Source organism: Paroedura picta, chromosome 3, assembly GCF_049243985.1.
Source record: "Paroedura picta isolate Pp20150507F chromosome 3, Ppicta_v3.0, whole genome shotgun sequence".
Taxonomy (NCBI): Eukaryota; Metazoa; Chordata; class Lepidosauria; order Squamata; family Gekkonidae; genus Paroedura; species Paroedura picta.
The window spans coordinates 161,951,452-161,968,491 of NC_135371.1; the positions used below are offsets into that span (position 1 = coordinate 161,951,452).

The 17,040-nt window shown below is 45.7% G+C and overlaps 1 protein-coding gene across 2 annotated transcripts; it reads left to right on the forward strand.

The window, feature by feature from the left end:
- Window positions 1–4,294: 4,294 nt before the first annotated feature.
- LOC143833371 (ankyrin-3-like) lies at window positions 4,295–16,870 on the forward strand. 2 transcript variants are annotated; one of them, XM_077329103.1, is made up of 3 exons: window positions 4,360–5,073; window positions 7,498–7,596; window positions 10,541–16,870. In XM_077329103.1, exons 1-3 carry the CDS (start codon window positions 4,803–4,805, stop codon window positions 10,813–10,815), a joined length of 645 nt encoding a protein of 214 aa, XP_077185218.1. In that variant the 5' UTR covers window positions 4,360–4,802; the 3' UTR covers window positions 10,816–16,870. The 2 variants fall into 2 exon arrangements, with proteins under 2 accessions (XP_077185219.1, XP_077185218.1); XM_077329104.1 differs by lacking the exon at window positions 7,498–7,596 and having other exon boundaries at window positions 4,295–5,073.
- Window positions 16,871–17,040: the final 170 nt, after the last annotated feature.

The window sequence follows — 17,040 nt, forward strand, 5'->3', positions numbered from 1 at the left end:
AATCCAGGTTCGTAGACATGGTAGTGCACAGAGGCATGGCCCCATCAATCATTTGTCATGCCCCTCCAATCACCACACATTTTTCTCCCAATGAGAGAAGGCATTTCCTCCCCTCTTCCTGCCTCCATCCCACCCAGGCTCTACCAATGAGGGAGAGTCTTTCCCTCCTCCCTCCCAGGATTTCCTTGGTGCTTTGCTTCCTGCACAAAGTGGTTACTCCTGCAGTGCTCTGAAGCACATGACACAGTCCTTCTTGCTAGCTTGTGCCAGTCATGGATTTATTTGATCTGCAGCCCTGCAGCATATTCTGATAGGAGCTATGGGGTTTGCCTTGATCTTGTTCCACGCAGGGAATGTTCAAAGGGAGTTGGGATCAGAGGGGGTGGATGGGATCAGCAGCTTCTGTGTTCTGTCTCTCACAAGCAAACTCATGAGCATTGTAGAGTGTGTGCTGGTGTACAAAAGGGCCGTCAATCTATCCATTGAATCGCACCTTCTGTGATCTCTATTAGCAAAGCCTCATTTCATGCTCAGGGAAAGAAACAGACACTTATGGGGATACATTGGTGGTGGGAAAGACACTCATTTGGCACACTGATATCCTGGAAAGTAGAATAATATGGGAGTGGAGATCTTTGTGCATTTACAATGCACTGCTCATCACAGGTAAATAAAGGAAGGGGGCCTTAGATTTTAGACAAAATGGATTATCATTTAACTTTTGTGGAATGATTCCTTCTGGAGACTTTGCACTACCTCATAGCTCATTCATAACAAAGTAAATAATAATGCACTTATCACGACTGTACTAATTCCGCCCCCCCCAATAAAAATATTCTGGCCGTGGGCCTGGGAAAATTGTTGGGAAAGAAGCTTCCCTTCCATTTCCTCCTGGCCATAGCCAGCAGAAAGGTGGGGCTTTTGGCAAGGGCAGGAGCCACCTTGGCCAAGATAAAGCAACCCATGTAGACCAGGTGGAATGACCCCACAGCAGAGGCACAGCTCAGCCCCCTGAGGTTGTAAAGGGAACCCTGCTCATGTGGATACCTGCGTGGACTTTGCTCACTGCAATGAAGGGAAGGGAACCTTAAAGCACTCTGGTGAATCTGTGTGAATCTCTGCTGCCCATATAAGATACTAATGCTGTCCTGCTGCCCCTATTGGGGCCACAGTGACCAACAGCTACCCAAAGACCGGATCCTCCATTAATATATTTGTTCATTTTTCCAAGACATTCATGATACTAATTTTCCTCTTGTCCAAACCACCAATTGTGCATTGTCTGAACTAGTTCCTTTCTTTTGCTGCTGTCTGAACAAAAGAAAGACCAATTTAAGGCATTTTCTTCCCTGTATTTGAACCTCTTGAGTCTGAAGGTCTATGACCATAATAAACAATTGGTTGAACCTCTCATGTCCTAGTTTTACTCATGAGAAGATATCTGCTGATATAGGATACCAAAACAGAAGATAAAGATGTTTAATTGAATTTAGCCAACAGAGGTACTGAATTTAAAGTACAGATGTGGGAAATACAAAACTATTGTTTAAACATCAAGGTAAAAGCAATCTTAAAATGAATGAGAAAGAAAAGCCGGACCCATGTTATTCAGTCCACAAATCCTCCCCCCATATTTGGCTCTTCCACCACAGAAATAAAATGCCTCAAATGAAAGGGTTGATTTTTTATGGTACATATTATGGAATGTTCTTGGTTTTCAGGACAGCATAATAAACTCTGAAACTTCTGGAAGCAGAATCAGAACTAAAATTTAAAGAGAAATATCATCATAATTTCAAGAGTGATACAAAGTCACTGAAGCGAAAAACTACAGTTCCTTGCCCCATGTAAATAGCTGAGCCTTTTGGAATTTTGAGAAAGGTTAATGGAAGCCGTCACAAAATAGCAGCCGGTGGTGGCCAAATCCAAAATGGCCGCCACAAAAGGAACGGCCAAAAAAAAAAAACATTGGAAGGTCCCACATATATTATTTTTAAAGAACTACTCATCAACAAAAGAAATGCTTAACATGCTCATCGTGTGCAAGTTTGTTATATCTGAGGTTAAATATTGAGATCCCAGCTCTCAAAGTCATCCAGCTGGTCTTCAGACAACCATGACCAGCTTTTGGTGGATTTCATTGCTGAGGAGAATAATTCACAGAGTTATGTTGATCTAAAATCAGATTTTATCTTTGCAGCAGGAAACTTGATTGGATCAAACAGACTCTAAAAGTTGTCACCCCTTGAATAAGATATTTAGGAAACAAGCGACCTCATTAACAGGAGGTGGAAAGTACTGTCAAGTTGCAGCTAATTTATGACAACCCTCATAGGGTTTTCAGGGCAAGAGACTCACACAGGTGGTTTTGCCATTGGCTACCTCTGTGTAGCAACCCTGGGCTTCCTTAGTAGCCTCCCCTCAGAGGCAACCCTGGGCTGAATCTGCACTTACTTTGTCTATTCCGTTGTGGATCCTGCTGAATCCAGATCGATTTGAACTTGGGTCTTCCTCTTTCCTCCCCTCCCCATTGAAACAGAAAAATGTTCTACATGTGGTTAGGGGAGTCCAGAAGGGGAGGGGGGAGCCAAGCACAACCGAAGCCTCTTTCTATCTTTTCTTGAAGGGAGGGAGGAGAGGATTGGAGACAGCAGAGGAGAGAGGGAAAAAAAACAAGAGGCAAATCTCTACAGACAGAGGTTAGGGCTTCTGCTGAGAGAAATTAGGGCTTCCCCTTTAAGGCAAGCTTGTCACCTGGGCAGCCTTGGCCAATCAGGGCTTCTCCACCACATTCAGGAACAAATTCAAAGTAGCCGGAGCTCCGCATGCTTTCTCAATCCGATTCCTCCAATATTGAGGTTTAAAACCACTCTAGGTTATTGCAGGATAAAGGTAGGGTCACTCTGGATCAATCATGCTTGTTGCAGAAGGAAAATTTAAATCAGACAAAATCAAAATGAAAATCACATTCAGTGGAGATGGCAAGGACTGAATCGACCTGGGATTGGAATAAAAGATTTTATGAGGTTGGGCTAGCCTGGGCCATCCAGGCCAGGGCTAAAAATCTAGTGACTGCTCAAAAGAAAACATGAATGAGAAAAGTAAGAACTGGATGACACTTTTGAAAGCCAGTCATACATTTAAAAGATGAAAGCCTTATATGTATCACAACATATATTATGGCTGCAGGCAGGACATGTCAGATAGATGCTATTATTTTATTTTATTCAAATGTGGCAGGGATTCCCAGCCAGGATTCCCAATCCTAAATAATTCATTTTAATTTCATACTGTGCCACCCCACCTGTGTGATATACCAATTGAGTACTATTAATGTTCCCTTATGTGGTCAGTCTGAGGCATTGAGGTTGGAGGAGGGACTGTGTTCCTGGACTCTTAACAGAGATTCACTTTTCTCTGGTTCCAACCAATCACTTGGAAATGTTAATGGTCCTATCCAGGGCCTCCGTCAAGGATCAATCACGTTTCTTGGCATTGACCCTCAAATATGTATACAGGTTCTCCTGTTTTGTCACCTGTGTTGTGTTCTTGTGCTTAGTACAGTGTTGTTTGTCTGGAGCAGAATTGTCCACGTGGTTATTGAACCCACAGATTTAATAACTTATATGTTGATTTTTTTCCCCATTTTTTTTAAGTTCAAGGCTCATGTCATATTATCCAAACATCTGCAAGGCATGTTTTTTTTTAATGTTGAAACACTGACTTTTTTGGAAGTACTGATAAATATCAGTTTAATTTTATCAGCCATTTTCTCAACTTTTCTAACATTGAGAAAACCCTGAAACATTCTTTAGGCTTCAAGAAACCCCAGAAGTGGTACAATCCTGCAAAGTATGGTTGGGGGCACAGCTGTTTACACACCCACCTGCGGCCTTCCCACCCCCTCCAGGCCCATCAGTGGCCAGTTTGGGAAGGGGTGGGTGGCTCTACATGACCACATCTGGTCATTGTTAAATCCGTGGGAGTGGAACCACAGGGACACTGGAATCCTTGCAGAACATAATTCAAATTGTACCTACACTGCACTCTAGTACCAAGACCGCAACTTATATACACAACACAAAGAATCACCTCGCGCCCAACTGGCTGGATCCTGCACGACTGATTTAAATCTATTGGATCACACAGCCTTTGCAGCCCAATCGGTCAATGCCGCGCTGGCTTCGCTCCTACCTCGGCCTTCCAGGAGGAAAGTTAGGGCGGCTACAGAGGCAAGTCATGTGACCCAATTCCATGCATTTGACAAAAATATATTAAAAACGAATTAACTCCCACCCATCCGGGAGCAACTTCCAGGGCCGTCACGAAACCCCAGGGTTTCCCCTCTCCCCGGCTGAGTAAGCCTGAGTTAAGGTTTTATTCCAGCAAGTGGCTGCGTAGGGGCAGCGCTCCACGGCGACGCTGCCTGAAGACCCGCGAGGGCGAGACGCCTCGTCTTTCAGACCCCCACAACCACCCCCCCCGCGCGCGTGCGCGTGCGCTCTCCTTTGCTCGTCGCACTTGCAAGGATCCATCCGGCGCGCGCGCGTCTCGAGCGCACACAGGTCTCGCCCTCTCGCGCTCGCCAGGTCAGGAAAAGCAGGGCTTTGTGCTAAACTCTCTCTCTCTCTCTTCTCCCCCTCCCTCCCCGGCAAGAGCCCTCCCCCCCCCGCGGGCCCGCTCCCTGCCCAGCTTTCCGGGCGCAGGAAGGGCGCCGAAAGCGAAAGCGCCGGCCCCTTCCTTTGTCTGCCGCCAGCCCGTCGGTTTCCCGCCCGGGCCAGGCTGGCTGCGCCGCCGCCGCGATGGTCCACCGAAGGCTCCTGGCCATCCTCGAGGAGCTGACGGACGAGGACGTGCGGAAGTTCGCCTTCCTGGTGCAGGGGCTCGACGGCCTCATCCCGCGCGGGAAGCTGGAGGGCGCCTCCCGCGTCCAGCTGGCCGAGCTGCTCGTGCGGTATTGCCCCGGCGAGGAGCTGGCCGTGGCCGCCCGGGTGCTGGACGCCGTCCCCCGCAGGGACCTGCTGAAGAAGTTCCGCCTCGGACGGCACGAAGGGGCGCCCCGCGCAGAAGCAGGTAAACGACCGGAGCTGGGAGGAGGGATGGAGGCAGCGGGGGGGGGGGATCCATCGAGGGCCTAGGGCAGGGGTAGTCCAACTGCGGCCCTCCAGATGTCCATGGACTACAATTCCCAAGAGCCCCTGCCAGCATTCGCTGGCAGGGGCTCTTGGGAATTGTAGTCCATGGACATCTGGAGGGCCGCAGTTGGACTACCCCTGCCCTAGGGTGTCTGCCAGCCTCCACCTAGATTTCTCCTGAAAACCAGCATAAAATCAGAGTCCAGGAGCACCTTTAAGACCAACACAGATTTATTCAGGGCGTGAGCTTTCGAGTGCAAGCGCTCTTCCTGAAAACCATGCTTAACTTCTAGAATGGCTGTTGAGAGAGGCCATCTAGCCCAACCCGCTGCCATGTGCAGGATCAGCCGGAAACGGAGGTGTCCAGACTGTGGCTCTCCAGCTGCTAGAGCGCATCAAGCCAGATCTGTCGCTGGAAGGCAAAATCACAAAACTCCGGCTCACTGACGTTGGCTGTATCATGAGATCTAGCTCCATGGACAGAGCAGTTATGCTAGGATTGGTCAGAGGTATTAAAAAAGCAGGTTGACAGAGCATGGTGGTTAGATGAACATGGCCTAAAGCAGGAGGAGTCAACCTGTGGTCCTCCAGATGTCCTTGGACTACAATTCCCATGAGCCCCTGCCAGCCTCACTGGCAGTCTTCAAGCAAAGGTTGGATACACACTTTTCTTGGATGCTTTAGGATGCTTAGGGCTGATCCTGCGTTGAGCTAGATGGCCTGTATGGCCCCTTCCAACTCTATGAATCTATGACTACCCCTGGCCTAAAGCATCCCTGGGAAGCATCTGTCCAGCTGCTTGAAGACAGGGTGTGAAGGGGAGTTGTATCCTTAGCCAGCCAAGGCCACTGCTGAATTATTCTGACAGTGAAATAAATCTGCATGCTGTCTTTCAGCCCTTTCAAGGGCCTCAGAGGTAACTTAGCATTTGAAATGTGCATGACAGAAGCACATTGAAAATCCATTAAAATCAAACCCCCCCCCCTATAGTCACATGCAGGAAAACAGTTTAAATGCAAAGGATTCATCAAGGAGGAAAAAATAAAGATACTTTACCAGCTCTTAGGGACTGGTCACAGAAACTGATGATATGGGACAATGGCAAAACTTACCAATTTCATGCACAGCAAATCAGTGTCAAATTTTAGAAGAAAACGGAGTCCAATATTAGATTATATTGATTAGTTAAACTGCAGTGGAAAGGACAAAGCAGGTCTATAGACTGCATATGTAAACCTTGGAGAAAATGTAAATTTTAGAAAAATGCAGTACATGGAGTGAGAGAAAAAAAAAGTATGTCTTGTAAAATGCTGGCTTAATTTTCAATAATAGTAGTTTGTAACATGTCATGTTGTTGTTGTTAGGTGTGAAGTTGTGTCCGACCCATCCCGACCCTATGGACATTGATCCTCCAGGCCTTCCTGTCCTTGGTAGTATTAAAAATTGTTTTTGAATGAATAGAAAAAAGTCCCCCTCCCCAACACAAATGAAACAGAAAAACGGCAATTACAACATCGGCTAGGAGGGAAGGATCCAGAGAATGCTGAACAAAACAAACAAACTTCATCCATTGGCAGAAGATGGCAACTGAAGGGGACACTTGAATCTCCCAGGGTGGAGGTGGTAATTGTGGATTGTATATTGTTTTTAGCAGAAATTTTATTGGGGATTTTAGGACTCCCTGGAGAAGAGCCTAATGCTGGGAGCAATGGAGGGCAAAAGAAGAAGGGGACGACAGAGAATGAAGTGGCTGGATGGAGTCACTGAAGCAGTAGGTGCAAATTTAAATGGACTCCGGGGAATGGTAGAGGACAGGAAGGCCTGGAGGATCATTGTCCATGGGGTCGCGATGGGTCGGACACGACTTCGCACATAACAACAACAACAACCCGCCATGAGCATTTTGGGGGGTGGCAAGTTAAAAATTGAAGGAAGGAAGGAAGGAAGGAAGGAAGGAAGGAAGGAAGGAAGGAAGGAAGGAAGGAAGGAAGGAAGGAAGGAAGGAAGGAAGGAAGGTTCCCAAAGATGACCATAGTGGCTAGGCAGGCTTATAAGGGAGCAGCGGTCCCTCAGGAAAATTGATCCCCAAACTATAAAGATCAAGACCAGAAACTTGGCTTGTGCCCAGAAACAAATTCATCTCCATATGACAGAGATCAATTCCCCTGGAGGAAATGGCTGCCTGGGCAGATAGGCTTTATGGTATTTTCACCCTGCTGAGGTCCATCCTCTCCCCAATCCCTGCCCTCCCCAGGCTTCATCCCCCCAAATCTCCAGGAATTCCCCAAGCTGGAGTTGGCAACCCCTATCTGGGACACCATCCTTTTGATGCAATGCTGTATGTGTTCCTGTTGCCTTACAGGGTCACCTTTGCAAGAGCAGGAGCCCTCTGTCCGTGAAAAGACCGGAGAGGCGACTTCTAGAACAGCGGAAGGCTTGGCGGGGACTGCCCCAATACAGAGTAAGTATAAGAATGGGCTGGCACAGAGAGGGCCCAGAAACCATTAATTTTGTTTCTTGAGTTGCATTTACAGTCTGGATTTCTTCCAGCATAGAACTCCAGTGGCATAAGTAAAGGTCTCCCATATCTAAGCCCAAGACCTGCAGAGAGACCTCCAGCTATAAGCCAAGATTTTATAGACACAGCATCATCTACTGACATTTTACTATATGGAACCCCAAGAAGATGCTATCTTGGGTAACAAGTCCTTTATCTCAGTCTTGCTGTACAAAAGCAGCTGTTTAACAAGACAGCATCTTCCTTGTAACAAATGGGAATGCCTACTCATTTTTTCCTGTTCTCTGACACATGTTTTAACAGTAAAAATGTTTAACACTTTCCCTTGAAAATCCTGGTTATTTAAGGCACATGTGGAAGAAAATAAAATGACTCTCCAGCTGTGAAAATACCAAGGGAGGGCAGGTGATCAGAAGCACTGTACCCAAGCTGATTCCAGTGCTTGTGAATAGACTGCCAAGAAAGTCAAGTGTGCAGAAAAGCCCTTTGTTATGGAGATATGTGCCAGGATCACGTTATTTGTCCCCAGGGAGCTTATAAGTGTCAGTGGAGTGGGAGATACCAGAGGAGAGAAGGAAAAGGTAACAAAGAAAAGACATGGCATTAGTTTCAGGTGGGGTTTGGAGATAAGGGAGCAATCTGAAGCAGAACTCAGTCTCATTTTGCTCAATGGAGCCGAGTTCTAGGAAAGTGCTCTTAGAGATTTCACATTTAAGCCAATGTTTCAGGGAAAGGATCTGGATCTCAGGAGGAGCTTGAAGGAACAAACAGAGAGAAGCGGCATCAGCATTAAGAAATGCATTCCTCCAGACCCTGAGCAAAGTGCCTTTCTTATATCATAGGGTAATCTTAAACTGTACCTTCACCTCTGGAACTAGTGGGTGAGGGCCTGGGTAGTATGGATTCCTGCACTGTGGAGGGGGTTGGACTAGATGACCCTGGAGGTCCCTTCCAACTGTATGATTCTATGACCAACAAGCCTGGAGAAAACATCCTATCCCTTTAGCACTGGCTAAATGTGCAGGTGAAGTCATTGAGGGCACTAAGGTAAATAACATTCTAAAGCAACAGAACATTCTTTTTCTCCAGCCAGTTGGCAACTCTAATTCCAGGGCAAATGAGCTAGTGGGTCTGACTTTCAGCTTTTATTTAGTTAAAGGTAAAGGTATCCCCTGTGCAAGCGCCGGGTCATGTCTGACCCTTGGGGTGACGCCCTCTAGCGTTTTCTTGGCAGACTCAATACGGGGTGTTTTGCCAGTGCCTTCCCCAGTCATTACCGTTTACCCCCCAGCAAGCTGGGTACTCATTTTACCCACCTGGGAAGGATGGAAGGCTGAGTCGACCTTGAGCCGGCTGCTGGGATTGAACTCCCAACCTCATGGGCAGACAGCTTCAGACAGCATGTCGCTGCCTTACCACTCTGCGCCACAATATTTAGTTATTTGCTGTAAAAAGTCTCAGCTAACTTATGATGACCCTGTGGGGTTTTCAAGGGAAAAGATGTCCAGATGTGGCTTGCCATAGCCTGCTTCTCCCTCACACCCCTGGTATTCCTTGCTGGTCTCTTTTCCAAACACTGACCAGGAACAATCCTGCTCAGCATCTGAGATATGATGAGATTGGGCTATCCAGGTGGGGGCGAGCTCCAGGTGGCTTTTATTGACTTAACAAGGGTATATGTTACCTCTCCAGAGAAGTGGCTCAAAACTGTTCCCAAATGTTATTTTTGAGAAAAGTTGCCTTTCTGTGCCTTTGATATACTGCAAAATTAAGAGGGTATGTGGTTCTAAGTATAAACAACAAGAAGAAGTTATAATGGTCAATCATTAACTTAATAATTATAAATTCAACTATAATAAATTTTCTGTAATGAAATTCAGAACCAAGTTGCTTGAAGAGGCTTTTATTGGAGAAGCGTTCATACATTTTGATCATAAGATCTTCGTCAGTGCAAACGATACTGTAAATATTGACAGGTTGCATAAGAATATATGCACACACACATACTAATAACAGAAACCAAACTGGGTAATGTGCATTGACATTCAGTGTGGTCAATGGCTTAATATTCTGAAGCTCAGTCAGACCAAGGGCAAAAGTTATTGTAAAGTTTTAGTGAAAATACTTCCCTTAAACTAAACATCTCCCTCCCACAAAATGTCTTCTGACAAAAACCTCACCTCAGCGACCTAAGATGTTCAGTCCTGGAGCACAGATTCTTTTTGTGATCAGATGAGTCATTAAAGATTTACCAATTCTAAAACTTATTCCAGGTGGCTACAGTATGCAGAACACCTGTATGAGTAACACAAATCAGCAACCCCACTTTTAACTATGTAGGTCAACTGTTTACTGGTTCTGCTTCCAGAGACAGACATTTTGGAAAGGGTGTGGATAAAGCTGGGAAAGAAAATATTTCCAATAGAATGATAGTTAAGAGAAAATAATGTACATGGCATTTCTAATTTTTTAACATAAAGCTTTACTTCTCTGATTGCTTGAATGTGATTCCTACCCATAGCAAACCTGCTTCTATTCATAAGCTGGTACTGTGGCAAAGGAAAACTTTTGGGGTCCAATCTAATTACAGTAAGGTGACCAGATTTTCACATTGGTAAAGCGGGACACCATTGACCAGGGGGGTTCTTGATTAAAAATTTGGTCTATATGGAACAACAAAAATTTTCATAGAATGCAAAAATAGTATTGTAATATATATTTTTTTATTTCAACATAAGTACAATTTGCCAGGTGCACCCAGATGTCCCTCCAAAAGTGGGACAATCTGGTCACCTTAAATTACAGAGACAAACAGAAGTATAAGAAACCACCCACAAGAGCTTGTTTCTTATGCATCTCATTGATTTTTTTCCCCCTCATTTTTCAGGACAAGTCTCGGACAAGGCTCTGATGAAGGTGGCCAAAATATTGGGCAAGAACTGGAGGGCCATCGGTATCGAGTACCTGGGGGTGGCCATATCACACCTAGAGCAAATAGAAGAGGAGAATCCTGGCAATGCGGTCATGCGCAATTTTTACATGCTTAAGGCTTGGATGAGAAATGAGGGAAAGGGGGCCACCCCTGCCCATCTTTATGACATCCTCACTCGTGATGAGGTCCCTCTGGACCAAAATGACATTGAGTTCCTGAGGAGTTCTTGAAGTCCACACACCTACCTTGCAGGAAACAGACTTCCCCAGGACCTCGTACACCTCTCTCACCTCACATGAATGATCTTCACGTGCATCTGGTCAAGTGTGGCTTTTACATTGTGAGTTCTGGGGTGGGGAGATACCTGTCCTGTGAATTCCCATTATCAGGGCTCTTCAGGTGGGATGCATTTTGTCCCAGCAACATCTGGGGTGGGGGGAGACCAAGGTTATCTGCCTCAACCTTGCTAATCTGGCCTGGAACATCTTCTCAGGAAAGTATGAAAACAAGCAATCTGGGCATTTTTTAAATATGGGAGGGGCTACAAAATTTGATACTTTTTAGTCAGTGCTTATGACAAAAGGCAATCAGTTGTGGCACGGGGGAGCAACTGCATAAAAATGGCAAAATAAGGATTGCTTAGTGCAGGGGTAGTCAACCTGTGGTCCTCCAGATGTCCGTGGACTACAATTCCCATGAGCCCCTGCCAGCATTTGTTGGTAGGGGCTCATGGGAATTGTAGTCCATGAACATCTGGAGGACCACAGGTTGACTACCCCTGGCTTAGCGGATACATTTTTTTCAATAGAGCAATGTGTTGTTGCAGTTAGAAGGCTTTTTCACACTCTCTTTTTGTTTGCTGGTAAATTCCTGTTTTTTTTGGGGGGGGGGGTTCTGTTCTGTGAGCATTTTGCTCAGTGGCTGATTTGATTTCACACCGGTTTATTTCTAGCAGAGCTCCCTATAAATTTAAACTGCAGGTTTTTACGCTGGAAATAAACCTGTGTGATATGAAATTGACAAATAGAGGTAGCAAAACACAGGTAGAACAGGGAAACCCCCAAAGAAACAGGAATTTACTAGCAAGATGAGAATGTGAAAAGAGCCCAGAATTTTGCAGCTGGGCTTGGAGCAATCAGAGTTATATCCCTGTTTACTTTCAATCTCACAAGGTAACCTTATGCCAGATCACAGGGCTGGATCCTGCCATTCCACACAGTAAAATCCAGTTGTAGAACTGCACTGAAAGTGCATTGTTCAGCATGTGTGAAAGTGCTTCAGCCAGGCTCCAACTTTCACACCTATTAAATAATGCACCTTGCAACCAAATTTTACTGAGTGAAATGCCTAAATCCACTTGGGAATGATTGCTGAAGTGGATTGAAACTGCATTTGTGAAAGGACCCCCCGTCTCTTAGCCTCACTCACATGGGATTCTTGTGAGAATAAAATTATGAGTACAAATTTACTGAATAAATTCCCTGTTTGGCCTAGTTGTAGTTACAAATCAAAGTTTTTAAAACGTGTTATGTCCCATTAATAACTTTCCAGAGAATCCCGAGATGATATCAATCCCTTGTACTACTTCTTACTTGAAGAAGTTGCATCCAAGCTGTTAATTTCAGTTAGCCTGTTACAGCATAATACCTCCAAAAATGTGAAGAATATATATATACTAGTGTCAAAGCCCTTTCATAAGAATGGGCTTTGAAAGACCTGCCCCCCCCTCCGAGGCAAGGTGGCAAGGCTCGACCCCTGGGCCCCACACGAGACCCATCCTGTCCCCCCCTCCCCAGAACGGCACGGCCTCCCCCAGGCCGCCAAGCACACCCGCTTGATTCAACAGTAGAAATAAAAGCCATAGCCAGTATGTGTGGTTTTGGCATGCTGACCCAAAATGGACTTTGGGATTTGTTAATCTGCAATGCTTGTCTCAAGCAGGCCAGAATCACCACCTGGATATGTAGAAAACACCGTATAAAAATTATAATGTCCAGCGAGATGTTTGCTTTTTAATTTCGGGAAGCTTTGGGTCCAACACGTTGGATGAAAGCAACCCAGTGCAACAAGGGATTCCTTTAAATTGAATTGTATAAAAGAGGGGATTTGGGAACGTGCATCACTTCCCTCCCCTCAATTCCTCTTAATGTGCTTTACCTGTAAAATGTCTTCCTCCACCAGAACCATGGCAGGTGCAGCAGGGGTCCTGATGGCATTTCCTTGCATGGCAGAACTAAGGTCTATTCCCCCGAGGACTCTGCCAGGCCATGAGCAGGACTGCTTGGCTTCAGTACAGTTCCTGTATCACACGGCCTCGCGGCGGGATTAAAAAGAGACATTAGTTACTAAAACTAGTTTGAAGGGTAGTCATTTTTCTAACAAAAATACAATGTTTTTCTAAACAGAAAACTTTGGCCAAAGAAGAACAAACTCAGGCTTCTGCTATTTATGTCATTATCCATTGTTGCCTTTAGGGATCTGGCTAACTTTGACTGATTCTACACTCAAGGCCACCAGGCGTGTGTTAGCGTGCCCTGCCGCTTCCAGAGTCCCCTCGAGGGCAAACACGGTTTGCCCCGGGTTTTGGCATCCCCACAACCCAGCCAGGGTAGAAAGGTTCTGCCACATTGGTGAGGGGTATTTGTATGAAGGTGGGATTGTAGAGCCAAGAGAGGCACTATTTGTTCCTGCTGGGATGCCATAGGCAGGAAGGAGCCTGGCCAGGAAGGCCCAGCTCTTCCCTGTCCACATGGCCTGCGCATGGATAGGCTCCACAGGGAAAAGGGTAACGTGGAAATATCCATGTTCCCTTCCTGCAGGGGAACGGAGGACATCATGTGGAAGTGGAGATTAGCCCTGCTGCCATACAAGTGCTGGCTGAGCCTCCCCCCCCCCCCCCATGTGGAATCGGTCATAGGTGGCCTCAAAATTCTCACACTCCTCTTGTTGAGCGTGCCTTTGTTTCCCTACCTTTGCAACTCTAGTAAGGGCATGTATATACCAACACACCTGGGACTATATGCTTCTCCTGGAACCTCCCCCAGGAACTTCTGTTTTAAAAGCCTCTTGGCAACTAATTGTACAACTGCTAATAACTGTGTTGAGTCCATGGTGGATCAGGTGGTGTGTTTTTTCCATGAGCCACCTGCACAATCAGAACTTTTTTTTACAATTGATCATGTTTCTATTTAAACCATTTTGATAGATCATTTTGACTACTGTAAACGCCGGCTTGACTTGTTGTCTGTGACAACCATGTTTTTTTGATCCAGTCAACTTCCTTCGCTCCAACAACCCATGTGTGCCATCTGAGAGGTATAACAGCAATATTTTGCTTTGGTGCCTTGATACATAGGAACTAATAGTAGCCATCTTAACTGTTCTCCTTCCAGTTGCATGTCGGGGAGGAGGTCTGCTGCTCAGCACACTTCTCCTTGCTATGCAGGCTGAAATTGCATTCTCCGTATGGTCAGATTCTATCCAAGCGAACATGGAGAGAATGAGCTCTGTTTTTCTTTACCATTCCATGACATTCCCAGAATTGATCATCAGACCCTTCTGGGTTGCTGGGAATTTGTTGACACTGCCTTGCTTTGTTCCACTCTTCCATGCTCCATTGGTAAAAAAGGGTGTTTTGAGTGACAGCAGCTCTGCCTTATGAATATAGCCCTAAGCAAGGTTTTGCAACCAATGACTCCAGAGCCATTAAAAGAAAAAGCGTATATTGGAGGGGGCAGGTGGGAATAGCCAGTATGTTATAGGAAATGGCAATCAAAGGTTTTTTTAAATCAACTAGAGGTCTCCTTAGAGATGCTTTACAGAAAAAGGAAACGATAGAGGTGGCTAGAAATCCAAGTGAGATTTATGCCAATGGACCCAAAGAATTCCACGTGGTGTTTTCTTTGCATATTTATTACTTACTGTGAGACCTTGTATGTGCCATTTTCTGATAAAAAGGATTTTCAACAAACAACCTGTGTTTGGTCTGTGCAAACTTTATGGATTATTATTCAATCCCCAGACTCAGAAAGAACTGACATGTTGATAGCTCTCCATTCTCTGGGAGGTAGTGCATGCCCATTCTCTCAGCCTCATCTCCCTCATAGGGTGTCTGTTGTGGGGAGAGGAAAGGGAAGGTGACTGTAAGTCACTATGAGACTCCTTCAGGTAGAGAAAAGCAGAATATAAGAACCAACTCTTCTTCTTCTTCTTCAGTAATATCAGGGCTCTCTCAGCCTCACCTCCCTCACAGGGTGCTTGTTGTGGGGAGAGGAAGGGAAAGCGAATGTAAGCTGCTTTGAGACGCCTTCGGGTACAGAAAAGCGGCATATAAGAACCAACTCTTCTTCTTCAGTAATCTCAGGGCTCTCTCAGCCTCACCTCCCTCACAGGGTGTCTGTTGTGGGGAGAGGAAAGGGAAGGCAGAAATATCAGGGCTCTCTCAGCCTCACCTCCCTCACAGGGTGTCTGTTGTGGGGAGAGGAAAGGGAAGGCAGGAATATCAGGGCTCTCTCAGCCTCACCCACCTCACAGGGTGTCTGTTGTGGGGAGAGGAAAGGGAAGGCGACTGTAAGCCACTTTGAGACTCCTTCGGGTAGAGAAAAGCGGCACATAAGAACCAACTCTTTCTTCTTTGAGGTAGATTCAACATTTAAAAATTCAAACTCCATAACCTGTTTTAAATCTATTGATTTATTCTTTACTAGTAATCAAGCCCGCTGTATGAGTAATACAGCGGGCGCTAGGCACTTACTTGATCGTGGGTGCTGCATGGCGGCGGGCTGTCGGCGGGGGCTCCCTCGGGCAGCGGGGCCTCCCCCGGGCGGCGGTCTTTCGTCGGCAGCGGCCTGATGCAGCGGGGCCTCCCCCAGGCGGCAGTCTTTCGGCGGTGGCGGCCTGACGCGGCGGGGAGGAGGACAGGGAGGAGCCGTGGCCCAGGACCAACTGATCCACAGACTGGGACCTGTTCCCGGACCAGGGGTTGAGGACCACTGTAGTAAAGGGTACCATCTGTGTCTTGACATTTCCAACATTTTCGTTTATAGTTTTTATCTGTTTTCTCAATATCTTAATAATGTACCATCTTAAAAACACTTTATACCAAGTTCTCGTAACATTTGACTGGCTATGAACTTAACTTCTCCAAAATCATTCCCGTTAGTGCCTAGATATTTGCTCTCTAAAATGTTGTATCCATTTAATCATATTTTTTCGCTTGTTTTAAACTGTTTATTTTATTTATTGTTGCATTTCTAGCCCATCATTCTCTGCAGACTCATGGTGGGTTACAATATATATTATCCCACAAAATTCCATTAATTACCGTATTCCCCCCCCCCCACACTAAATCAGGATTGGTGGCAAAAATTCCTCCCTTGACCCCACAGCAGTCTACCCTGGGGTGGGGTGTACAAGATGTTAGTGGGTAGCCTATGGTAACAACTTGTATATCTATTGGAATAAGAGATCTTTTGTTATCAGGCGTTTGAACTTAGTCATTTCTCTTAGAGTTCTACTTTCCGTGTTCATGATCCTCTTTATCTTGAAATTGATTGGTAATAAAGGACAGGGGTAGTTAACCTGTGGTCCTCCAGATGTCCATGGACTACTATTCCCATGAGCCCTTACCAGTGTTTTCTGGCAGGGGCTCATGGGAATTGTAGTCCATGAACATCTGGAGGAATATAGGAGCCATGGAATGTTGATTCTTTCATCTCTAATATTTTGCCAGGCATTTACCATATTGCCTCAAGTTTTAAAAAAAGAACACTTTTATTTCTTGAGTTCTTACCATGATAAGCTTCTGCTGGGGTCATAAGAGTTGAACTTGGAGGACTCAATATTTTGGTCTTAGCAACTTATGTTCAAAGTTCTGTTCAAAGTTCACACTGATTTTGTGACTCCTTGCTTGTGTTATGACAATTTTGCCAGATTTCTTTATCCATAAATAATTGTGTAAACGTTCAGGCTGTGATACCTGTGTTTAGCTTTTGGTGGCATTGAAGAGCTAACTTAATTTGTCTGTGAGAAGAGCAAGCTGGCCACGATTGGGGCGGTGGTGGTTTTACTCCCTTCTCCCTATGGCCAGTCTGATGTATAGGAGCGTGAAATAGGAGCGTGGAGACCCCAGGTTATTGGTTTGACCTGAAAAGCATCATCTTTCCCTGCCTTCAATGAAATATTATAAAATCTCATGTAATCCTTTGTTCGACACACAGGCATTTTTGGGATAACCCCCCTGTGTCATTTTGTTCTGCTGCAGTGGAATAAAATTATTAAAAGGTTTTCCAGTCTCGTGGTCACTCTGTTTGGGTGCTGCACAGTAGGCAAACGATTCCAAAATGCCCAGACCAGGCCCTGGGCTATCAGTCAGTGCTGGTGAAGTCCTTCAGGGCCTGGAACGCACATATCTGCAGGACCACTGCTCTTGGTATGTTATGCTGCTCCAGCTTCAC